The sequence below is a fragment of the Acinonyx jubatus genome, chromosome X, assembly GCF_027475565.1.
Source record: "Acinonyx jubatus isolate Ajub_Pintada_27869175 chromosome X, VMU_Ajub_asm_v1.0, whole genome shotgun sequence".
In the NCBI taxonomy this organism is placed as follows: domain Eukaryota; kingdom Metazoa; phylum Chordata; class Mammalia; order Carnivora; family Felidae; genus Acinonyx; species Acinonyx jubatus.
The window spans coordinates 26,426,013-26,452,939 of NC_069389.1; the positions used below are offsets into that span (position 1 = coordinate 26,426,013).

Genomic DNA, 26,927 nt, shown 5'->3' on the forward strand with positions numbered 1-26,927 from the left:
GGAAGATCGTGGAGTTTTGCTAGCATACTAGGGAAAATACGAATCTAGCAAGAAGACGATCCACATTGCCGTTAAAAAAAATTCTATACAGACTTAGAGATCTAGTACAGCACAACATACACCCCAGACACAGGAATCTCTACGAGGAGAGCTTCAGGAGGCTTTGCCTTTGAAGATTTTTTTTTTCTTTTTTTGGAAAACAAAACACAACAAAACACCTCCTGTTGCCCTGAATGCTAATGATAGAGGACTATGTTGCTATGGCAATGCTAATTTCAACACTGTTGCCTGTGGACTTCACATGAACTCGCTGTTTTAACTTCTGCAAATGTCATTTACAAAATGAAAACCCATTAATGATTAGCGAGGGCACAATGTTCCACTTTAATTAGAATAATAAGGAATTGCTGATGCACAAAGTACAGGTTTGTGCATCGCTACTGAGCCTACACTGTCAAAATTAATTACTACCGATGAGGATTTGGTTCCACTTTTTTAAAGGAAGCTTGAGAATAGAACAGTTGTATTTTGACTTTAAAGGAATTTAAAAGTCTCCCTTTGTAAATCTGAAGGTGAAAAAAAAAAAACCCTCCCAGTAGTACCTGTAACAACTGTGAAGAGCCAAACAGAAATTATGACCAAGGGTCAGGTATTTCGAACTGAGCAAGAGCTGAAGAGAAAGTAACTAATTGTTAGTCTTTAAAGAAGGCAGGAGGGGATGGTGGGAGATCAACTGTTTAAGTATTTAAAAAGTAAGGGTCTGTGGGAAAAGCACTGCAGTTGACAAATATCACAAATACTGGCTGTATTGTGATACATGTGTCCACCCAAGGAAAGATGGAGGACACTTCAAAGAACTAGAAATAGGGGTGCCCGCATGGCTCAGTCGGTTGAGCTTTGGACTTCGGCTCAGGTCATGATCTCACAGTTCGTGGGTTCCAGCCCCACACTGGGCTCTGCGCTGACACAATGGAGCCTGCTTGGGATTCTCTCTCTCTCTCTCTCTCTCTCTCTCTCTCCCTCTCTCTCTCTCTCTCCCTCCCTCCCTCCCTCTCTCGCTCTCTTTGTCCCTCCCTGGCTCATGTTCTCTCTCTCAAAAATAAAAACATTAAAAAAAAAACTGGAAATAGACAAGAGGAAAAAAAAGATAAATAATATTTTCTCTGATGGGAAAGACTGACCTACCTTAAAAGAGATTTTTTTTTTTCTCCAAATGAACAAACTTTGAGGGAAAATCTAAAGACAGATCTGGAGGGGTGTACTCAACATTTAAATTTGTTTTCACATGGTTCACTGCAACGGTTGCCTTAGTTTTACTTTCAAGGCTCTACATTCCCATTCCGGGCCATTCCTGTAGCTGGCGAAATCATTTTATGCCACTGGTGTCCCCAACCAAATATGGGGGGTGTTTTTATTGGAGGAAGAAGATGCAACACACATTTTTCAGTACTCGACAAATCTTCCCACGGAGGGTCCAAACCCGTGAACTTAGGCGAGATAGGAAGGAGTGGGACACCGACACTCCATGAAGTCTCTAGACGATTCCCTGAAAACCTCCACCATGTTCTGGGTCTTGTCATGAAGCAATAGTACAGGGTCAGTAGAGGACTGCCAAATGACCTGTGTTACTGAGAAGAAAGCCGAATTTGTGGTCGTCTCGTCTATCTGACAGGAAGCTAAAAGTATTTTGCTGGGGAAGAGAGCTGACAGCTGCCTTCAAAATGGTAAAGAAGGGCACCTGGGTGGCTCAGTCAGCTGAGCAACAGACTTCGGCTTGGGTCATGATCTTGCGGTTGACGGGTTCGAGCCCGGCTTTGCGCTGACAGCTGGAGCCCGCTTTGGATCCTCTGTCTCTCTCTCTCTCCCCCTCCCCCACTCACGCTTTCTCTCAAAAATACATAAACATTTAAAAAAAACTGGTAAAAACAAAGTTACATCGCTTACATCGCTCAACAAAAGGTAGGCTCCAGTTACATAAATGTAATATTATGTGCCATTACGTAACTGTAAATATAAATTATATACATTATTTTATTAGGAACAACTTAGAAACTGGAAGAAGAATTACCAACACGCTCATAGCACGCGAGCACCCATGCCTGGGTGGTTAGGGCTGATTTGAAATTTTTTTTTTCTTTACCCTTTTCTAAAATGTTTTCCATCATGAACACCGATCACTGTTTGCTGTGAGGGGGGGAATCCTGTCCATGTTAATGTTCCAAAATATTGCTCAACCTTCCAGTTTCAACTGAGAGATGTAGAGAGCTGCAAAGAGGCAGCTCCCACACTCGCAACAAGAAAAACCTAGACAAATACATTAACAGCTTCTCATCAACGTGTCCGAGAAATGAGATCATAGGATCAACCGTCGTCCCGAAACTGGAGAGAGGCACCTTCGGCAAGACACAGGGCCTGAGCACTTGGATACTTGGGGACAGTTAGATCCCTGGGGACACAGGCTACCACAGGCTATATGAAGCACTAGGGAGAGGACGGTCCTGGAGGCCACGTGAGGACCTCAGTATGAAGCTCCTGGAGGCTGTAGTCACAGGACGCTCCTGACCCTTAATTTTTCCTCCAGGAACTGCACCAGGCTCTGACGGGGAGGAGGGGGAGAATCCGGACAAAGCTCCCTTCATCCTTGGTGCTGCTAAGAACAGAAGGGTCAGCCACTGTGAACCAGCCCAGAACCTTCTCTCTTAAGAAAGAAAGGGCTCGATGTGCAAACAGAAGGACATCACTTGAGGACACTGGTGAAACATCGCTGTGTTTGGGGAATACCACCCAGGCCTAGATCCCCCAATTCATCCATGTTTAAAAAAACCAAGAAACAAAGCGCCTTAATCTGTAGGGAAAAGGGCCTCGCGGCAAAGTGAGAACATCTGTAGATGCCGTCTACAAACGGGGGAAGGGAATGGGAGGGGAGAAGGTTCTACCCCTGGAGGAGGGGCAGAAACAACTGTGAAGGCCACGCCCCCAAGATCCAGGCCCTAGAGAAGGGCCCTGCCCCGCATCCCACCTTTGCGCTAACAAGCTTCCAGAAATAAAACGCGGCTGCCAGAGGAATGTGAAGGCTCTGGTGCCCATAGTAACAACATAGGTTAACAATGATAACCATAGCAACAATAAACTGCAAACAGAGCCCATCTCCTGACCAGATTAAGATAAATCACCATGCAAAAGGTCTGCTGACCTCGGTATTTACTACTCTGTATAAGATGTCTGCTTTCATGCCCCAAATGCAAGGCGCGCCCAAAGGAAGAAGCGTCAGTCTAAAGAGACAAAGCAGTCATCACATCTAGACTCAGATCTGTTTCAGATGTTGGAACTATCAGAGAGGTTTAAAATAACCATAATTAATACGTTAAAAGCTTTCATCAAAAAGGACGGCAGTATAAAGATCAGATAGGTAATTGCAGGAGAGAGCTGGAAGCTAAGAATGGATCAAATGGAAGGGTTAGTAATCAAAAACACAATAACCAAAATGAAGAACGCTTTAAATGGGCTTATCGCTAGGTTTGACAGAGACAAGGCCAAGAGTCCGTGGATCGGAAGCTAGGGCAACAGAAATGGAAACGGAAAGGGCAAAACAGTGGGCACAATCTTACAGGTTTTTTTTTTTTAAGTTTACTTATTGTTTTAGTCATCTCTACATTCAACGTGGGGCTCGAACCCACAACCCTGAGATCAAGAGTCTCCCGCTCCTGTGAAGGAGCCAGCCAGGCACCCCCAGATTTCTGCGGTTTTAACACAGATGTAATGGTCTCTTCGCATTAGTTGGATCTCTGAACAGCAGTTCCTTGTCAGATTAAGTAACTTTGGTGCAACCATGCCGATCAAGAATCGAGAACGATGAATGAAAGAGTTTACTCACTGAAGCAAGCTCTGATAGGCAACCCAAGTCGGTACAAAGTATTTTATGGGCCAGTGACATTTCAGATGGATAAGGATGTATTTTTAAAATGTTTGTTTTAGATTAAGAGTTTTAGCAAATAAAAAAAAAGGTCTGAAATACAAAATATGTTTTCTCCTACAGCCCAGAATTAGTAACAGTTAACATTTTGCCTTTGGGGACAGCTTCTTTTTCAACAAAATAAAACAGCGAGGATGAAATTAAGGTCTCCTTCGATGTCCCCACCCGTACACAACAACCGCTGATAACTTTAATGTGTATCTTTCCAAATTTTACATTTTTCTTTTATTATTTAAAACAATCACTCTTTTTTTTTGTTTTTAAATTTGCTTTTTAATACTGCAACTGTCCTCCAAAGAGCGAAGAGCTTTAAAAATTGCCCTTCCAGAATGTAGCATTAGCATCTCATTAAGACCCATGGTTTCATTGACCAGTTACATACAAATGCCATCAAAATTATTAACTCCAACCCAGACCCCCCTACCTCTCTTCCGGACTCTAGACGCTTATCATCTGTCTACTTGGCAGTACTTCTCGGACGTCACAAGTCGCCTCAAAGGCAAAAGTCCACCGTCATGTTGCCACCCAAATGTGGTCTCTCTTCAGTGTTCCCTATCTCACTATAAAGTGGTATCGGCAGGGCCACTGCCAAGAAATAGGGGTGTGGTTCCTTGACATGTTTTTCTTTCTCTTTGCAACCCCTCCTCTCGTCACCAATCCACAAGCCCTAAGGGTTTTTACCTCCTAGATCTCTCAGCCTCTCAACATCTCCAATCTGCCACTCTCATGGTCCAAGTACTGACATCCCTCACCTGGATTTTCATCAGTAACCTTTTAATATTTGCATAGGTGGGGTCCCTAGGTAATTCATTCACGTCAGCCAGAGAGCTTTTCAAGTTTTCTCTCCAACCCCTTCAACACAGTCATGCTGTCATTTTATTTATGTATTTATTTTGAAAATATTTTGATGATTTTTTTTTAACGTTTATTTATTTTGAGACAGAGAGAGACAGAGCATGAACGGGGGAGGATCAGAGAGAGAGGGAGACACAGAATCCGAAACAGGCCCCAGGCTCTGAGCCGTCAGCCCAGAGCCCGACGCGGGGCTCGAACTCACGGACCGTGAGATCGTGACCTGAGCTGAAGTCGGACGCTTAACTGACTGAGCCACCCAGGCGCCCTGATGATTTTTTTTTTTTTGAAAAAACTTATTTATTTTGAGACAGATAGAGGGAGAGAGGGAGGGGCGGAGAGAGAGGGAGAGAGAGAATCCCAAGCAGGTTCTGTGCTGTGTCAGCATGGAGCCCAGCGCAGGGCTCGATCTCACAAACCCTGAGATCATGACCCGAGCAGAAATCAAGAGCTGGATGCTTGACCAATTGAGCTGCCCCAGTCACACTGTCATTTTAATTCCTTATGTAGACGAGTTCCCTCCTGGTACAGTGCCTGGACACATGATCTCCCCCTCTTGCTGCGTTAATGCTCATTCAGACTTAACCACCTCTCTGGCTCTACTTTAGAGAGAGCACGGGCGTCGCTTACCAGGGGTATCCTATGCGTCTAGCACTGTGTCTGGACCACCCGCACCATGGTAAATACTTACTGAATGAATCCGTCAGTCAAGAGTGTGTCTTTCAACAGCTACTTGTGATTTTTCTCAGACAAGGAGAATCTAACCATTTCTTAAGTGCCTTCAAATTAAAGAACATTTTGGCATTTGTGTGAAATTTTGAAAGCACCGACAAATATCAGTTTCTGTTTTTACAAACAAGACTGAGGTTAAGCAAAATATGCCAAGGAAAAAATGGACTTTGTACTAAATTGGCTAATTATGGGTGAAAGTCGCCATTTATGCCTTGACGATGATCAGAGACAGCCTTATAAACTCTGTCTCTTTAATGAATAATAATGCATTTTATAGTTTTAGGCTTTCATTTGAGCACTTCAGAACGGTTCGCAAACACACGAGTTTATCTCTGCAATGGTATTGCAGGCCAATTCAAGGAAGTAAATCACGCAACGGGGTTCAAAAGCATAGGGAATTCTTGGATACCTAAGAAAAAGCTCTCTACTTCCTGTACCTAGTTTACGTATGTTTTTACAGTCTCATACAGATCGTTAATATGGAATTAAAAAAATAGAGATTATTCTAGCTTTTTAAGGTTTATTTATTTACAGTTTGTTTGTTTGTTTGTTTTAGAGTTTATGTTTTGAGAGAGAAAGAGTGAGGGAGGGGTGCGAAGAGAGAGAGAGGGAGAGAGGGAATCCCAGGCAGGCTCTGCACTGTCAGCATACAGCCCACTGTGGGACTCGATCCCACAAACCCTGAGACTATGACCTGAGCCAAAATCAAGGATTGGATGCTCAACTGACCTAGCCACCCAGGCGCTCCTCTAGCCTTTTATTTAAATCCTATACAAATATAGCCAATTTGACAACAAATTACATTTTCAAGACCCTGCACAAATTAATCAATCTGTTATCTGGAGGGCAAGTTTTTACTGGAATAAAACATATATCACACGAAATTTACCATTTCAGTCATTTGTTAAGTGTACAATTCGGTAGCATTAAGTACATTCACAATGGTGTACAACCATCATTTCCATCCGTTTCAAGAACTTCTTTCATTGTCCCAAACAAAAACTTTGTGTCCGTTAAACTCTAACTCCCCTTCCCTCTTCACCTCATTCCCGGGCAACCCCTAATATACTTTCTATCTCTACGAATTTGACTCTTATAGGTCCCTCATGAGTGGAATCATGTAGTATTTGTCTCTTTTGTGCCCGGCTTCTTTCACTTCCCATAATATTTTAAAGGTTTATTCACATTACAAGATGTGGCAGAATTGCGTTCCACTTGAAGGCTGGATAATATTCCACTGTATGTATATACCACATTTCGCTTACCTGGTCATCCGTTAAAGGACATGTGGGTTGTTTCCACTTCCTGGCTGTTGAGCATAATACTGCTATGGACGTGAGTGACGACATGAGCCGTTTCAGTTGTTGCTTTCAATTCTTTGGGATATTCGTCTAGAAATGCACTTGCTGAATCACAGGGAATTCCCCGTTTCACTTTCTGAGGAAATGCCAAGCTGTTTTCCACAGTGGCCGCCGCATCATTTTACATTCCCACCAGCAATGTCCTAGGCTACAGTTTCTCCACATCTTCAGCCACACTTTTTTTTTTTTTTTAAACAATAGTCATTCTACTGGCTGTGAAGTGGTGTCTCATTGTGGGGTGTGTGTGTGTGTGTGTGTGTGTGTGTGTGTGTGTGTGTGTTTACATGCATTTCCCTGGTGACGAGATGGGGAACATTTTTTCACAGGCTTCATTCCTCATCCAAGGTTATTTCCATTCTACTTGGAGCCTTAAACATTTTGAATCCTCAGTTTTACTTCTTTGCAAAAATATGCCGTATTAAAATCCATGCGGGCACCGTTAATAGCAACTGCCCCCCTCATTGGCATGCCAGGCCTACGTCTTTCACTAGGAGGACAGGAACCGCTCTGGGACATGCAGGGATTCCAGGAGGACCGGGGCGATGCTCATTACTGTCATGATCGGCAAGCTCATTCTTTGGTTGAGATGTTCGCCTGGTGCTGCTGGGGGTAAAGAGTGGTCAGTGGGCACGATGGGAGACCAAAAGCTCTCTAAGGCACCCCCCGGTGCTGCTCACGGTCTCTAAGACAGTGAGGTATCTTGTTTGTCCCTACTAGCCTTGTTCATCCTCAAGTATGTGTTTCAGCCATCGATCTTTACTTGGGACAGCGAGCAAAGTCAATGTTCGTTATTTCAAAAGTTTACCTCTTCGAGGTTGCAGAAAGAGGGTACTCAGGGCTCAACTTGAAGAGCCTTGCTACTTACCACTTTGCTACTGTGGAAGAAAACTGAAAGTAAGGTTTGGACTAAGTCCACTTTCTACTGGGAACAATAAAATGAACATACACACGAAACATCGGGTCCGATAAAATGGTTTTCCGTTGTTGTTGCTATTCATCGTTCTATGATGTGAACTGTCACAGAAGACAATCGGAGGTAGTCCCGGGCAGTTAGGCATTGAAAGGACTGTCTTCTTTCTTGGAAAAGGATATAAGAAACTAGGAACTTGGAAAGATACACTTACTGGAGTACTCCAATCAAAGTATCAAGAATAATGAGGCACAGTAAGAGATTAACAACAATAACTAATAATAAGATACTATTATAATGAGAAACTATGGTAAAAGTTATGTGAGTGTCATCTCTCTCTCTAAGTAGCTCATTGTACTGTACTTGCCTTTCTTCCTTTTGTGATGATGTGAGATGAGAAAATGCCTGCGTGATGAGATGGAACGAGGTGAATGACGTCGACACTGGGATGTAGCGTTTGCCTGCTACTGAGCTTCTGACAGTATTTCAGAAGGCGCATCACCTGCTTCTGGTTCACCGCAGGTAACCAAAACCGTGCCAAGTGAAATCGCGGATGGGGGTGCGGAACTACCGTGCATAGGATTTTCTAACCCCTACAGAATTTACGGTTTTGGTACTTATGCCTAAATTTAATTTCCTATGGATTGATTATTTTACCTCTGCCTTAGGTTGGTGTTTTATTATTTTTTCAAATGTTTATTTATTTATTTTTGAGAAAGAGTGCGAGTGGGGGAGGGGCGGAGAGAGACAGGGAGACAGACCATCCCAATCAGGCTCCACAATGACAGGGCAGAGCGCGATACAGGGCTTGAACTCACGAACTGCGAGATCATGAGCTCAGCCGAAGTCGGATGCTTCACTGACTGAGCCACCCAGGTACCCCAGTTTGGTGTTTCACAGCCCAACTTAGATTTCACACAGATTTCCTTACATATATTATTAGTCTATACAACAACAATCATCTGTTCCCTACAGCCACCACTCTTAACGATCACCGTAAGTGTTTTTACCATGTCTCTATTTGTATTTTGCAATCCTAAATTGACATAGTACTGTGAATAAATTCAGACGTTGGTATACTCAAGCCTGAAACTGAATACAGTTACCATCTTGGAGAAGTAAATCTAACAGCCCTAAGTACTCGTTTCTTCACTCTCTGTTTATAACACTTGGTGATAAAGGTGTTTGTTCACTATAGAACTAGGTGTTATTTGGATAAAAATATCGCTGGTCTGGGATTCATGCTTGCCCAAGCGATATTGATTTCCTGGGAGATTTTTTTTCCTCCCGTTCCAATTCAGTGTTTTTAATTTAAAATATTTTATGTTTATGTAATTTTTTTCCCAATGTTTTATTGAATTAATTCTCTATTTTTCAAGGCCACAGCAAGTAATATAAAGGTATGGATGGCCCAAACTGTTAGATGAGATTATTCGGTATTCCTCTACTCATCCCATATCCTCCAGATAGGAGTTATTTTTATACATTCTATTAGACGTCAGGATTTTTAGGTTTTAATTTTAAAGAAATGTTCCACATCTGAGCCCTCTGATGTACTCTGAGGTATAGTTACAGTTACAGTCAGATAACTTCTCAGGAAAAATTACTTTGTGGTTTGAACACGTTTTCTCCATACTTGGAGACTAGTCTTTTCCGGTTCACAAATCAAAACAAGATTAGTATGCTCGAATCTACCAACCAGTAGAGAAAGATCAAACTTCCAACTCAACATTGAGCTGCTTCCTTGAAAGGGAGCTGATACATCTTCTCAAGCAATACATTCAAGGGCTTGGAATATAATTGGCAATTTTGTTGATGATGAATGAGGCTGAGCTGAGTAAGGGTGACTTTTGTTCCTCTGCTGGGCTTATAGTAAAAAGACATGGCCTGGCAGCTGAGCATATGACATACGAGTTAGAGAAACAACTCTAAGTTCTTTAGTAATGAAGTCTATTTAAAAAGATAGAATGGGATGACTTTTCCCCCCGCCAAAGACAAAACAAAACCATATTTGAAAAAAAATGGCTCTCTTTTTACTAACGCTAGACATTTATGCAATTAATCTATTTTATATGTGCTTGTTAATGGCATCTAATATTTACCAGGGCAAGACAAGAGCTGGGTGCGTATAACTAAGCGCCAATTTGAGGTCTTTTCTTCCCCGCTGGATGCCACTATGACTCTGCCTCAACGTCTCTCTTAGATTCTACCAATGTACCTCATCCCAACTTCCTTCAAAGTCTTTTAATATTAAGACATAGGCTTATGTGCACTCACTGAACTCAGCTTCTGAAGGCAGCCTGTGCACTTTGCCAGGAATAGGATTTGAAGGCATTGTCCTAAGATATCCTCGTAACTTTTGGCAACGGGAGCTACTAAAGGAATACGTTCACTTGATGGTACTTCGTCTAAAATAGCAACTTCCAAAGAGTTACGGTTCACAGGACAGTTCAGTGAGGCAACCAACACCATCAAGCATTTCTCTCTGCTTTCAACCACCAAAAATAGAGACAATGAAGGAGCGGATGGCTCAAGTTGCCCTCAAAATACAATTTAAACAACTAATGCCAGTGAGATTACCTAGAATAAAAACATATAGAACGCCTTTTATTTAAATTTTTTTTTAATGTTTTTATTTATTTTTGAGAGACAGAGAGAGACAGAGTGTGTGCAGGGGAGGGGCAGGGAGAGAGAGAGAAAGACACAGAATCCGAAGCAGGCTCCAGGCTCTGAGCTGTCAGCACAGAGCCCGACGACGTGGGGCTCAAACTCACAAGCCGTGAGATCGTGACCAGAGCCGAAGTCGGACGCCTAACTGAGTGAGCCACCCAGGCGCCCCGAACGCCTTTTATTTTTGAGAGAGAGAGTCAGAGCATGAGCAGGGGAGGGGCAGAAAGAGCAAGACACAGAATCCAAAGCAGGCTGTCAGCACACGGAGCTGTCAGGACAGAACCCAACACAGGGCTCGAACTGACAAACCGCGAGATCATGATCTGCAATGAAGTCGGACACTTAACCTACTAACCCAGGCACCCCACGCCTTTTTAAAAAAAGTATATTTTATTTCTTTTGATAGAGAGAGAGAAGGCATGTGCGTGTGCACATGCAGGGGAGGGTTCAGAGAGAGAAGGAGAGAGAGAGAATCCCAAGCAGGCTCCATGCTGTCAGCACAGAGCCCAACGAGGGGCTCCATCCCACAAACCATGAGATCATGACCTGAGCCCAAATCGAGAGTCAGACACTGAACCGACTGAGCCACCCAGGTGCCCCTAGAATGCCTTTGATCTGTTATGATCTATTCCTTTATGAGAATACTTATTAGGATCACGGCTCAGTTCCCGCAAATATACTTTTCCGCAAAATCAAAACAAAGCATCAAGTACTTGTTCGCCATTTTTATGTGTGAGATAATGAAATGCTCAGGACGACACAGGGTGCATGAGGCTCAAGCAATGTCGAAGAGTTTAAAGCTTAATTGCAGAGGTGACGGATCAGAAGATTTAACAAAACATCCCAAAGAGTTAAAGCGTGAAGATGACTCAGGGTTTCAAGGCAGTTACAGAGGTCCTTGCTCTCTTTAAGATCTATTCTAAGGTAACAGGAAAATTGAATGTCATTTATATACTTTTCAATATAGAACGTACACAATTTTTATAACATTTAAAAAACTTCAAAACCCCTATAAAAACAATGGCCATATCCCTCAGCAGTCTTGACCTTGGCCATTTCTTCGACTTGTGATTTCCTCGGTGGGGGAAACTTAGCACACCAAGTGGGGTCCACATGGTAAGGGGAAACATATGGGCCCCCTCCTCCTGCTTTTCTTTCCTTCCACGCACTGCAACAGGAATTTTTCAAGTAAAATAACTACATTTTGTATAGGTAGAAAGGACTGCACTTCAAACTGGAGTCCCATAAATCAGAGACTCTTATCTAGTACCAATCGCCACTAATGAGTTGAAGGATCATAAGGGAAACACCGGGCACAGATAAAACGTTCTCTCCCTGGAGGAACCTGAAATCATCAGGACACGTTCCCAAAACATCCCCGTTCTTTCACACTATGATACACTCTGGTTTCGTATTAACAGAAGCGTTTTTCAAAAATGTGCGCAGAAATAGCGACACTGAGGAGAAGCCAGTTCAGTCTCCAAAGGCTTCCTTTTGATAATTTGTGAATGACAAAAACAGGAAAATGCTCAGGTGACTATGCCTCATTTTCTATGCAGTCATCCCTCATAAACCCATATATTCCAGGTTTATTTACCATAAGCAAAAAAGGCAGACCGGGTATATCCTGCTGAGAACATTTTACACACAGGACTTTCAGGTATCTTTCTGCTAGTTAAAAATGCCATGAATGGGATGAACAAGGAGGTCTGGGAGGTCACTGGCATGTTTATAAGGTGGTCTGCTGAGTACAGGTCATTCAGACCCCCTCACAACCGCCAGGGAAGGAGTCATAGGCCTATTTTTCCTACCCTTTCCTTCCCTCCCCTCTTCTGCCCCTCCTTTTCTCTCTTGCTCTCATTCTCTTTGCTCTATTTACACTTTGAACTTTTGCTATACTTTAAAAAAGTTTTTTTTCATGTTTATTTATTTTTGACAGAGAGAGAGAGAGAGACAGAGCATGAGCGGGGGAGGGGCAGAGAGAGAGAGGGAGACACAGAATCCGAAGCAGGCTCCAGGCTCCAAGCTGTCAGCACAGAGCCCGATGCGGGACTTGAACTCACGGACGGCGAGATCATGACCTGAGCCAAAGTCGGACGCTCAACCGACTGAACCACCCAGGCGCCCCAAACTTTTGCCATACTTTTGAGGCTTGGCCCCTCCTGCTCCACCTAGAGTTCATTCTTCCCTATTATTTGGTGGGATTTTTTTTTTTTTTTTGGCAGAAAAGTTAGTGCAGTATTGATATAAGAGTGAGGAAGAAAGCATTAGCCTGGCCTCATATTTGGTAAAGCACTTCTATTTCTATATTAGTAGAGGGTGACTAAATATTCAGGCAGAGATTTCTCTTAATCTATAGGAAATCTCAGTTATTCTTTATCTGTGAAAACATATTAATTGCCCCCACTGGTTGGGTGGTTTTAAGTCATTTGGGAGACGGTGTATGAAAGACTTCTTTCCCACCGTGTCGTTACGATCATAAACCCAGAGACAACACTCCGCAATAAGGGGAGATTCTCTACATGTGATACATGGGGTGACCCAATGCTCAATGCCCGGGAAGCCATAACTTATGGCCACAGGCCATATGTGTTTCCTTTGTAAGACTAGAATCATAGGCCTGGGATTTATGAGGCAGATGAGATGTCATTTGTTGCTGGAAGGGGAGGATGGAATCAAATTCAAGGACATGCTCTGGCGGTGAAAAGCCTCCTGACGAGCTGTTCTAGTCCACCTGAGTTGACCGTGTGCTAGCCTCTGAAAAGTCTTAGAACTGGGAGTCTGAGGAGAAACCCACTCCATGGCATCTATCAGGTTACTCTTCTGGCTGTACTCTCACCTTAGGGAAGCCCTGATGGAAGTGGGAGGGCGTGAGCGCCAGAAATTGTCTGCTTCCTCAACTCCCATGGAGGTGGTAGGATCCGGGCTCACCAGGTATTTGCTCCATTTTATTTTTTCTTGCCTTTTATTGCCAAAAGTAGCAAAGAGGAAATTCGGCCTGTGCAACAGTAGGGTGGCAGAAGCTGACGGCAGGAAAGCCAAGGAAAAACCACCAGCAGGGCAGGCAAGGCCTATAGGGGAACACAGGTGATGTCCAAGATGGCGGCCACACAGTGCTGGAGTGGCCGCACTTGGTTACGCTAAGAGCAGGTGTTTAACCACCAATACTAGGAAGCCGAACTGGCTGGGAGCAACAAGTGAGGTGTTTCTGGGTACTATCATTTTTTAAATCTCTATTCTCCACCCCTTTATTAAATGTTTTTTCTCTCAATCCTGAACCGCTCTACCCCCAAATAAGTCTCCACTTGCAACCTTACGCATCCTGGCTAGGCTGGCCTCTGCCCTCAGGGGGCAGCAACCATCTCCTCCCCAAGTTCAATGCATCTAGCCCTGGGAGCTTCAAGCAGCTCTGACCTTCCGGAGCACGCATGTGAGCACTGAGACTGGGGACTGTGGGAGTCCTAGACTGGGGGAAAGCCTGCTGATGTCACAGGGTTGGTGGGAAAGATGCAAAGCCGCATCATTATGAGCATCACTTAAGCCACCAACCTCTGAGTCTCAGCTGTGTCCTCTTTATTGGATAACAACCGAGGGGGCCATCCTCATAGGTGGGAAGATACACAGCTAGTCTAGCACTTAGCACTTAGTAGGTACACATTAAACTTTGCTTTCATCCCGTCTCAATTACATGGATGGTAACTATGAGATAATGCCTCTATAGAAAGCTCAAGTCGAAGGAAAAGTGACTAAATCTAAAGGAAACAACCACCCCCGCCACAACAAATTCCTTCTAAAACAACAAAGAAGCAAGTTAAAAATTAATCTTTGCACTGACCATGTGACCCGCAGTGGCTTCGGGGACCAAGATGGGTATGGATACGTTGAGAAAGCAAAACAGAAAAAGCTACGGGAAATTTCAGAAGGACCGGGAAAGCTTCTCTGTTTCATCCACCCTGTAGTTAATGATAACACAAAAGACGCGATCATTCGCTCAATGCTCACAGTGGGCTAAGCCCCACACAGGACCTGTTCTGAGGAGCTTTGCAGACTGCCGAAAGCAGAGATTTTTTTTTTTTTCTCTCTCGTAGAGGGATTTTTAAAGTTTGCAATGTGACAGCACTGATTTATATAATGCACTCAGGTTATTTTTTTAAAAGAAGAAATTGTATGTGTGTGTGTGTGCACACGAATGTTCTCCCGGAAAGAATGCCTTCTCCCTACCCACTATTCAGCTCCCAAGCTCCCCTGCCTTCCCACCCTCCCCCTCGGCCCCAATCCCCTGGACCGAAGCAGGGAAGACTGAATGGGATTTGGGTTTTCCCGCTGAGAGAGGGACATTTTCTGCAACCAGGTCAGTGTTCAAAGGGCTAATGCTCTAAGGAAATTATCCAAAGGGGAGAGGCAGTTCAAGGTTATTAAGTTATTTTCAAATGTTGTCTGGGCTGCTGCTGACCTTTGTCAAGGCAACAGGATGCTGCTTCCCAGGGGGACAGGATAAGAAGCAATTAGAGAAGCCTAGGAGCGGCTCAGGAATGTTTGGGAATTCACACATACCCCAAATTACGTGGGAACTCCAAAAATGAAAATAAACTGATTTGATCAAGGACCTATTTGTGTCCCAGAAAACATTCTAAACATGTAGCTGTGTTTTTGTACACATCCGACACTCAGTATCTCGTAACCATCCATTAGACTTCGACTCCCTTTCAGAGAAGAGAAGGAAAGCCAATTCATATTCCTTACGTGCCAGAAAGTAGAATGGGTGTGAGGTTAAGCAAATGGTTTAAATAACACAGAGTATGATGAACCTGGGCTTCACACACGGGTTTATCTGATGTGACAGCCCATGTTTTTTTCTACCACGTGATTATGGAACAAAGCGCATGTTTGAGAAGGTTAAGAAAGAAAACGAACAAAGAGCTGAAATGATTTACTCTTCTTCTTTCAGGGAAACAGACCTAAATACATTTTATGCACACTCTCACATTCCCAAAAGTGCCACGAATGAGTCACGGGACGCTAACGCCATACCTGGGTAACGTAAGAGAGGTTGTGGCTTGTATACAAAATTATGGTTGCCACGCATCCATGTATATGTATCCGTGTATATGTATCCATGCTGCCAACTTTAACCATCACACGTAACGTACAGAATGCTACAAAAAATCTTTGTAAATAAATCTTTGTAAATAAAACCTAATCAATGCCATTCTCGTAAGATTTAGGGGCCACTACATCCCAGGCCCCCCAAATAGATCCTGTATACAAATGCTTCGTGAGCACAGTGGTTGATCAATTCAAAGCTCTACTGATCACTAGAGAATCAGAAGTAGGAAAAAAAAAAAGACCCCAGTTCCATGGAAACAAAGAAAGCCAGAGGTCAGAGTGATCTCAGGCATTAGCTACTTCTACTTCCTTATTGTTGATGGGAAACCTCAGTCCCAGATGGGCTCAGTTGTACCCGAAATCATACTGTTAGATAAACACAGAACAGAAAGTAGATCCCAGGATTTGGTATATTCCATTCAGACTCGCGTGCTAAGGATTTTCTCCTAGGCACCTGCTAGAGGCGACACGATTAACTCCATAAAAGACTCAGCAGGCTTTCTCATATTAAAGTTGATGTCTAGAGGATATAGGAGACCCGTTCGGGCAGCACATCGGAACTGACACAGAGACGCTAGAAGATTTTCTGAAGGTAAAAGTAGGCAGCAAAGTGTAAGGCACGTGCTATTACTGGTGTGCGTTCCTTCCTTCATTCCAATATCTACTGGGCACATGCTGTCAGTGAGGCACTGGGCTGGGAAAGTGACACAGCGCCTATCCTCATGGAGGCTGCCGTTTCAGTCAAGGTTACGTGTTGGAGCTTCTGAAACTATAAGGAAGGTTGTGAGATAACGTTTACGAACCTCCAAGACACAGAAGATACCAACATCGACACCTGCCAACAAGGGCCACATAACCAAAGGCTGGAACAGGGACTCCGTGACACAATGGTGTCGCATTCAGTCTCTTTCCGTGAACAACGTAAACGGAGTTGTTTTCGTGATTCTGTCATCAGTTATTCATTACTGACTATTCCTTCATTGTGGTCCCAAAGCTTAATGAGACTCAGCTAATGTGACCTTTGGAACCATCAAGCTGTGGAGGAGAAAGCCCAGCAGAGAAGACTGACCTCTGGGTTATCTTTGTGTACTAAAGCCTTTTGAAAAGTCAGAGCACCAGGTTTTTGGCAGAGATTTCACAAATTTAATTACCCACAGATATTCACCAGTATCTTCAAAGATTGACAGCTGAAATCAGACAGCTGATTTCCTGTTACATCCACTTCCTATTATCAACGGTGCTAAACAGTAAAGTGAAAAAAAAAAAGGGTTAATATTATTTGTCCTTTATCCCGAGAAGAGTGATGGTGCGGTAAGAATTCTCAAGGGTGATCTGAAGATCCATTTCCATTCCTCTGGAAAAGTGCTATAAACAATTTTTCTTTCAAAGTCAACATTCATAAAATCCGAGAATGTCGGGGCTGGGAATGACATGGGATATCCCGTGATTCAGCCCCCTTAGGTGACTGACGGAGAAACTGAGGCCGAGGAAATGTAACTGATTCACCTGTGCTCAAATAGCTAGCGGAGGAGGGGCCTGACTGGTTCGGTTGGGAGAGCGTGGGACTCTGGATCTCAGGGTCGTGAGTTTCAGACTCATGCTGAGCGTAGAGAATACTTAAATAAATAAAACTGAAAAAAAAAAAAAAAAAGCTAGCTGATAGCAAAGCCAGGACTAGATTTCAAGGCTTCTGATGCCTGGTCTATTTACTAGTTTCATAGAGCACGTAGCTGGGCCAATCTTAACCAATGTTTAAAGTGAATGTCAGAAGACTGGTATTGTTCCTAGGACAGTAAGGTATCAGGAATGAGACATAGGGGAGTATTTTCTAAGTTGGGTGAGGAGTGTGACGATTCATTTTCAGAGATACTGTGTTGTCTAATTAACAACAGGTTTACAACCTACTGGAAATACGTACGGACCCTCCCGCACCCCCAACAATGGAGTCCCAAACCCTTAGACGCTTCACGCTCCGGCTCCTCCCCTCTCTATTTCTCAGGCTTATTTTTTGCGGGCTTGGCAATGAGCATGCGCCAAAGAAGGGCGGCCCCCTGCGTCACCTCAAGGAACGTACATTTGCTCTAATCAGACTACTCTTTGCCTTACGTGGGCACAGGCGACTTCTGGGTCAGGGTGTAACTTCTGTAGTGCTCAGCCAATGAGGAACCAGGGGAGGGAGTTGCACAGTAGGAGATAAATTGCCTGCTGCGAATGCTTCCAGTGTGCCCGTCCATCAGACACCCACTCTTGCGAGAATGTTGACTAAAGTCGGCTTCACTGTGGTCTGAGTTTCCACATCCTTCCTTTGATGGGGTTAGTCGGCTGATTTCTCACACTTGGATGTCACAATCCGGTGTTCTTTATGATCAGAGCCTGTCTCCTTCTCAGATAATGTATCCGCTGCAAGCCAGCCAACGCAGATACTTAGCACATCGGTTGCTGTTAAAGCTGAGACAGAGCTCACTGTGCCTTCCTCTCTCTATAAACACAGGTACTGAAACAGCAATCAGGAACTCAAAGGAACAAATACACGCACCTCAACTTGAATCAGAGCAACTCTCGGCACAAGTAATGGGGAACCCGAGCAAGAACACGCGCAAGATATGCTTTAGATATGGGAGGGATTTGGAATCTGAAAAAGTGCTCAGGAGGGCTGTGAGCAACCCCCACGCAATAGGTAAGTACAGAAACACGCCTGGGATTGGGAGGTGAGGGAAGGGTCGATCAGGGTCATCAGACAACATCTACAGCAACGTGCACAACACCCAAAACAACCAGCGGGAAGAGAGAGACACTCCTGTGGACGTGAGTTGCTTCGTGAGCGTTGGATGTGAAAAAAAAAAAGCTGATCAGTTAGCATGTTTCCCGGAACCCTTTTTTCACTCTTCGGTGAAGTGCTTCAGTGATAGTTAGGAAGAGAACCTGCTGACAGGCCTTACTGGCGACTGAGTCAGCAGGTTTTCTACCGAGTTTCATTAGTGAATGCCTCCCAGTCTTTACAAACAGCAGTGCCTTTAAAAGAGGAGAGGACCCGCTCGTCTAAAAACCAAACCCTTCCTAAGGGCCGGCTGGCAGAAATATAAGGTCAAACATTTCAGCCGGTGTCACAGAAAAATAGTAGCAAACCAAACTATAGCCAGAAGTAACATAGGTAGAAGAGGCTATGACCTCAATTGGTTTCTCCATTTCTGCACCAATGAGAGAAAGCGAACAGCATTTACCTTCTTCATGAGTGAGTGGAGACTGCAGACAATGCTAACAAATTTAATAACTGACATTTGGGCCACTCCGGTCACTACATCCCAAGGAAGACGTAACAGAGCTGGAAAAGATCCAGGGAGAAGCAACTAAGACGATCAAGGGGAACACTTGCCTGTCATTCAAGGACAGACTAAGAACCTAAAAAGGATTAGAATTTCTCAGACTGGGAAGATGAAAATGAAAAGGGGGTGTAAGGGGATGTGAGGCTGAAGTCTCCTTTGGGAAAACGCCCGGGGTGGCTCGGTCGGTTGGGCGTGATGTCTTGATTTCGGCTCAGGTCGTGATCCCAGGGTTGAGGGATCGAGCCCTGCGTCAGGTTCTGTACCAGCAGTGCAGAGGCTGCTTGGGATTCTCTCTCTCCCTCTCTGTCTGTGCCCCTCCCCTGCTCATATGCATGCATGCGTACACGCTCTTGTTCTCTCTCTCTCTCTCTCAAAACAAATAAATAAACATTAAAAAAAGTCTACTTTGGGTAAATATCATTGTATTCACTGAATTCCACAGCACTTGAGGTTAAAAAATGCAGAGTGAAGAGAGACTGAGATCTACCTTTATTTCTTTAAGTAGAAATCAGCAAATTTATGCACCTTACTCTTCTGAAGCCAAGGCTGAAGCGGAGAGGGGAAAAGTGTAAGAAACCACCGGATAAACCCAATGCCAACGGGCTGATGATGCAAACAGCCACTGGTGTCTGCATGTGGGACCGAGTTCTGGGCTAGTTGCCCTGTCGGTCTGCCCCAGTGTGCTATTTCTTTGCAGGAACATACTGCACACAAGTTTGGGATTCCTGAGTTCTTCTGACAGTCAAGAACACAGAAGAATCATTTTCTAACTCATTAAGAAAGCAAGAGAGTCCCAGCTCTTGGCTCCATGTGGTTTACCCATATGGGAGGATGCAACATAAAAAGGTGAAAGAAAACCTAACAGAATGCAGCAGCTGGTTAAAGGCTATTATATCGGAATTTTCATGAGTTTGACAGTAGGCCAAAAAGAGTACAAAATGGTGGAGAGTGGAAAAGGCAGTTGTAACAGGTTGAACATTGCTGGCGATTATTTTTTCAGTGGCAATGAAGGCTGTAATCAAATAACCCGAAGGAGACGCTGGCAGGAGTAAGAGAGCCCCCAGGGAGCGAGAAGATGAAAACTGTAACAATGACGAATGCCATGGACTAATAAACTAGACAAACATGTAGGGTGAAGTATCGAAATCGAGATTCTTAGCACCATATGAAAAGCTGGTGTCGGGATGCAGTCATAAACACCGCCTGACTTGCAATCTAGAGCCCAAGACGCGGGTAGTGACTTACAACCTCAAGCATGAGTGCACAAGTCAACACCCAACTGGAATTATGTTACTGGTGCAGAAACCTCCGGTTATTTAGGGGATCAGTTTATCCCAGCGTTGAAAAGCAAAAAAGTATTAAGTATGAAACAAAGATCCGGAGAAGGCACCTGGCTCTGTGCCTGGAAACGGGTGGTTAAAACTCTTGAATGCAAGTCTAGACAAATGAGACAACAAAGAGGAACTATGGGGTGGGGACTGGGTGAAGGAATATCATTATAAACTTCTTATATTGTTATTTGTGGATAAATAAGGCATCTCGAATTGCAAATGCCATTTGCCAGTGCCTCAAGCCCACTGAACCTTGTACGTCAAAGTAGTTTGCTATAAAAAGAATATTTAAGACAACAGTAGTGTATAATAATGAATCACAAATGACATTAATAATCGGTTTGTTGACCATGTGTATTTTCTGAACATGCGTTCTCCCTACATTAGCTTAACATTTTAGAGGTATAGTTGAGAAATTATATAATCTCTAATTTCCAATAGATTATAATTTTTTAAAAAAATGTTTATTTACTTTGAGAGAGAGAGAGAGAGAGAGAGAGAGAGAGAGAGAGAGAGGGAGAGGGAGAGAGAAAGAGAGAGAAAAAAGAGCTATCGAGCAGGGGAGGAGCAGGGAGAGGAAGACAGAGGATCCTAAGCAGGCTCCACGATATCAACCCAAAGTCTGATGCTGGGTTCGAGTCCACGCACCGTGAGAGCATGACCCGAGCCGAAATCAAGAGTCAGATGCTTACCCGACTGAGCCACCCAGGTGCCCCAGTAGATTTTAGTTTTTAGAGAAAAGTGATCTCTGTAAAGTTTCAGAGGTATTTTTGAGAAATTACCTAACTCCTCATTCCTAGAGACTGATCATTTCAGAGGCTTTAAGGTCCATGTTCCCTTTTCTACTATTTTTTTCTGTCTGGGGCTCTATGTCTCTTACCACTGAATCAGGAAGAATGACAGTCCTAAATTAAACACCAAGATCTGATGTCTTTAAATGGGTACCTGGAGAAAGTGGAATGGGTTGAGGGGGCATATCTTCGGCTAATTAAACAATGGAAAAAGAGAATTTAAATAAGAATTCATATTATGTTAATGATTAAACTAGAGAATTTAAAAAATAAAGATAACTTCTTAAGGAAAAGCTGAGATCTTAAGTTTTTGAATTCGGATAAAATCATTTGCTGAGTCGCACGCATTGATTCTTAGAGCTACAGGGAACCTTAGATGTCACCTAGTCCAACCTCTCATTTTCTAAATGAGAAACTAAGGTTTGTATAGGGCAAGTGATTTGCCCAAGGCGACACAGTCAACTCATGACAGAGCCAGGACTGGACCTCACGTTTTCACGTTCCCCGATCTGGGCCAGTGAAGGAGCCCTGGACAATGAGGGGGAGTCTGTCTTGTTAATTTTGGACTGAATGAATCTTCACTGCCACACAGCAATGTACCGGGATCTTTTGTGCTGGGTATAGCATCGGGGAGAAGATAAATATTTAGGGAAAGGACAGTGGGTAGGGAGACCCTAGGAATCCCTGTGAGATATTTAATAAGCCCCAAACAGTAATAATCTGGAGAATAATCACTTGAAGATGTTTTGGGTTCTCAGCTGCTCTCACAATCTATGCTACAAAAGAAGAACCTCTATCCAGTAAGGACTATCTCTTCATCTATCATAAAGGAATCGGATAAAGTGAGAGCTTTACAAATGGGTTGAAGAAGTAGCAGGTCCCAAACATCTTAGAGATGAAAATGTGGGATTGACCAAGACACCGGAGAGGACTGGGCAGAGTTTGAATAAAATGGTTCCACAAAATATACAGTGGATGTAAAGCCATACAGCGCATGTCTAAGTGAATTTGTCATTCAATGAGACACATTCAATTGACACATTCAATTTAAAATAGGTCTTTAAAATACGTAAGGGGACCGAATTGGTAATTATACAGCATAAACATAATACAATTTAAAAATAAGAAAGATAAAAAGCGGGATCAAAGCAAATCGAAGGAGAGGTTTTAAAGGTAAGCGATGCTTTGTCGGGAAAAATTTAATAAGACGCAACTTCCTTAAAGGATGTGTCTCTCCCTGAATGGCCCAAAGAGTTCCCTCACCCCCATTCTTCTGAGTGAACAAAAGTGAGTCATGCGAACTAATTTCCGGAGAATGGTAGCCATGAAGATCTAGGATTGCTGCGATTGCTTTAGAACTGAATTATGAAGAAACGCTGGGCAGCCGAAGAACAGAAGCCAACCTGATAAAAGATGGCAGACCCGAACAATGGGAAAACATGGAGGATTTTTAGTCAGACTCATGGCGGAAGCAGGTTGAAAGCCTTCAGCTGGTACTGAAGGTTATTTCACGAAGGCGATTAAATTCAATTATTGAACCAGCAGGTTCAAAGTTAAATTGAAGTTGAACTCTATCGCATAATCAACGAGAAACTGTTAAGGTGCCATAATGACCCACTATCCTCCCTCCTGTCCCTTGCGTGTTGACCCAATGTATCAATGTACATTGACTCAATGTCAATCATTGAGTCAATGTACAATGTATTTGTACTTCACAATGCATCCTGCAGAAGGTGCTTCTAAGCACCTGTATTCCTGTGACGGACACAAATGGCCCCAGAGAACGGTATGACTCTGTTGTGAAAAATGCTGAGTGCTATGTGTCAAGAATGAACACCTCAGCTACACAAATCCGGGCCTGCTGCTGACTGCCTTTTGGGTCCATGAAGTATTTATTCACCTGAAACGCTTTGTGTACATACAGCTGCCGAAATCATCCATCTTGGCTGAAAAAGAGATGCGTGAACACCCCTAAACAAATGAAACTGTCCTTATAACTATTCACTCTCACCATCCATAATATTATCTGCAGCGTTTTGTGCTATTGTGGAAAAGCCACACCACTTCCAATCACAACACACAAGAAACGGGCTGCAGTAAATGGATTTTTCCTAAAGGCAGCTCCCTGTTGCATCAGCACATTTGCAGAGGTAATTTTAGCGCGAGTTGACTTTCCAAGCTTCCTTGGGGGATGGAGAAGTAGGTATTGTAAGCCAGGTTAACGTCAGTCACAATGTAGAAATAAAGCCATTTGTGAATATGCAGATTAGCCACAATAAATGCTTCTTTAGGAACGTGATGCTTCCAACTTACTTGATATAGTAGGGCACTTTGTTTGGCGAGATGGCTCTCTCCCAGGGACCCTGGACAGAAGCTGAAGGAAAAAAAAAAAAAAGGCAAGGAGGTCAAGTTCACCACAAACAGGAAAGACAACATTAATCTCCAGAATTACAATTTTACACTGATATTGGTCTTTTTGCTCAGTTGCCCATGAAGACAGGACGGATTAACCTGCTGTTCTGAAGTTTCTGTCCTAATCTAAGTGAAATTGAACTCATTCAGGCACAAAGATAAATGCAAAGGAAAAAAACAAACAAACAAACAACTCTGTTCCAGCGCTAAACCTATAGAACAGATAAGAAACTGAATGAGTCGCTGACGGATTTTCTCTTACGTGTCTCCATTGGGTGCTTTTCTTATAACACTTTGTGTTGCTGCTTCTCACTATCTTTTACTATTTGATTGACTGGGTTTTATTAGTTTAACAACTCAAACGTCCCTGCGTGATACAGTTACATTTTAAGTTCTTAAAGCTAAAAGACTACACTTCTCATTCTCATATGCTTGTTTTCGTCTTTGTTTGCTTTAAACATGATCCAATTTCATCGACCAATAATATGCTTAATTGGTGCCACAAAACATCAGCCAACCAGCATGATCTTATTGAAAAAAAAAACAACCCAAAGTCAGAGAATGGCACCCGATACCAGAGTGTAATAAAACTTTTGTGATGAATGATGAATCCTGTAGGTGAAATTAAATTTCACATACTGGGAATTTGTTTTATAACGACCTTATTGTGTATTAGTCTGATCAATCATCTTTAAATTGTATTTTAAGTGCTTAAATTATCATTGGGGGGTCAGGGGGGGTTCCTTTCCCAAAGGCGAGCTCTGAGAACACCTTTTACATAGAGTTTGATCCGATGGGTGTTTCTTTCTTTAAGACAACATAATCATGTTAGGATAAACTATACCATTTCCTCAACACTAAAATCCTCCCCCAGAATGGAGTTTTTATAAAACTGGAGTTTTAAGAGAGAAAGAATATCATCAGGAATACACATATAAGAAGCACGCTTATTAACATCTAGCGATTGTATGCGGATGTCCATTTCCCCCTGAATTTTCATCTTGCTTATAATTTGCAGCATAGCTGATGCTGACCATTATTTCCTCCTCTGAAAAGCTTCCTTCTAAATTAGCCTCACAGTAAATTCACGCCGCAGTATATTGAGATGTAAGAAAACGTCAAAGCTAATATATCCTTGACTACACTGTATAATATGAAAGAACAGCGCCTAATAAAAGTTAACTTCACCCACTGCCAGACAATTTAAGGGTAATGAAAGCACAGATTCTTTGTTTTATAGAGAGTAATAGATGGATTGAATCACCCAACCTTCAACCAGACATTCTGCTTGGTACCTTGGTGATACGTCATTTAAAAGATACACGATGTGGATTTGTATTTAGCTGCTAATTAAGCCTTTTCATTCTGGTGGACAGGTTTTTAACATGGGGGGCAGGGAGGAGACCTTCTGCCATTTCGAAGTAGTCCCTCGCATGTAATCTCACTCAGTAGTTCTTTTTCTATTCTTCACACCCTCTGCCTTTCTCATTATCTGCCCTACTCTCCTTTGGTTTGTTTTTCTTCGCTAGGATACAGCTCTCTCGCCCTGATAAGGTGATAAAGGAAGATCTGATCTAAGAACTTAGGCCGGACACCCTGACCTACCTGGGGAGAGTCTGATGTTATGGAAACCTAAAAACCTAAGCTCTCTTTCTAGGAGGAAACGGGGTAGAGAGCCAGAAATCCCAGCTCTTGTCTGCTCAGCATACCCACCCCAGCTCTCACTGACTGTATCGCCAAGCCTATGAACGCCTGACTCGAGAAACAAGGGCTTTTCCTTCCTTAAAGGTGTCTATGGGCTGAATCTGACCATTTCTGTCATTGTTCCTTTCCAATTCTTTATCTTTTTAATGGTCCCCAAATTAATTCCGATTGGGAGGATGCTGTGGATGTCCTCTGATAGCAGAAGAGTCCATTTGGGTTTTCTGGAATATACTGAGGTATCTCTCAGAGACAAGTGTGCTTGGAGAGGTCTACTGGTTGCCTGGGTGGCTCACGGAGGCTCTTCCAGAGCAGGGCTCTCATGGAGCAAACTCCAAGCAGAAAATCTAGCCAGAGACGGAGGAAAAGCAGTGATGACCAGGTGAGCTCATGGCTGGCCCTCCACTGAATATCTATAGTTGACTTTGCATTCTTAAGCATTAAAAGGAGAAAAAAAAAAAAAACAATCAAATGCCGGAGGAGTACTTAGGATATGCTTAAACTAAACAGGTGAAAGATGTAAAAAGAATATTCCAAAAACATTCTAAGCTCCAGATCAACATGAAACTTGAAGCGTTTATCGCTGTAGTTCTCAACTGCCAATCTTTCATACAGAGCATGAAAATTTATGGACCTGAAACTGTATGTATAAACTGTTACTTTTTTAGTTTTTAAAATAAGAAAAGCCATTTGTCTTTATGTGCAGCGATCAAATAAATCCAGTGGTCAAGTTCAGTGAGTTTTCTGTGCCGAAAGATGTTTTCCCCGCTTTGACTCACAGTTTACAAATGCACGTAGCAACTGCTTTGCAGTCATCATTAGAAACCCTCAGATCTCCTACCTAAAAAAATGTCCTTGATGCAAAAAAACGGGGGGAAAATGACAATGGCTTTTCCCCCATTCCTTCTGTGCCCCGTCACCACCACAGACAAACACACTGGAACTGCTTGCTTTGGAAATAACACACAGTCCGGCGAAGGTTCTACGTGATTAGATTCAGGGCTCCTTCTCGAGAGACTGTTCAAAGGTTGTGGGCAATTTCGCTTGGGGCTGCCAGATGGTTCTGGTATTGCATATATTCAAAAGTTGATCAAATATATGGTAACCCTTGTACGTGTGTCCCCAAATTATCATTTCATTTCTTGCAGGAGTGCCGACACCAAGGACTGCTGTTTCTTATCTCAGTGTGCCAGGGGAAGCTTGTCATTGCACACAAAGCTAGCCTCCGTAATAGACACACGCATCTCTTATGCGTGATGTGTCCATTTTTTAGTAGCCCATCAAAAGCAGATTTATTGGCAAATAGTTTTTCTAAGGCACTGTGCTGTCCTCTGGTATTTTCTTATACAGATGTTCCTCTAACCGCTATGTGTAAATCCAAGGCGGCTTTGGGATTCAGATTCTTGAGTGCAAAAATCATCCATTATCTTACGGCACCAGCACCAGGGGGTATTGTCTCCTGAATTTAAATAGCAGGCTGCACGTGAGCTTATTCATTCCAAAACCAACCTCTGAATTTCCCCTCGCGTTACAGATGCAGTATGTTATTAAGAGCCAGAAAGGCTTCTACCTTCAAATGCTTTTCTTCCCTCGAGGTGACAGGATTCAATATTGTGCCCAAGGTGGTTTTGAAAATCATAGAATCACAGACGCCACACTATGGAGGCAAAGTTCTCATTTCGACCATGTTTTTAATGCATGACGAACAGAATGTGCGAAGCGACGCACCCTGGTGTTAAGCCGTATTTTAATCGACACAGGGGCC

The 26,927-nt window shown here is 43.2% G+C and overlaps 1 protein-coding gene across 18 annotated transcripts in view; it reads right to left on the minus strand.

Annotated features, from left to right (window-relative positions):
* DMD (dystrophin) overlaps nucleotides 1–26,927 on the minus strand; it is a 2,092,562-nt gene that overhangs the window by 181,429 nt on the left and 1,884,206 nt on the right. For all 18 annotated transcript variants that reach the window (XM_053201917.1, XM_053201921.1, XM_053201923.1 and 15 more), the window contains one exon: nucleotides 23,363–23,423. In XM_053201917.1, the coding sequence (XP_053057892.1) occupies nucleotides 23,363–23,423 (61 nt within the window). The remainder of the gene's footprint in view (nucleotides 1–23,362; nucleotides 23,424–26,927) is intronic.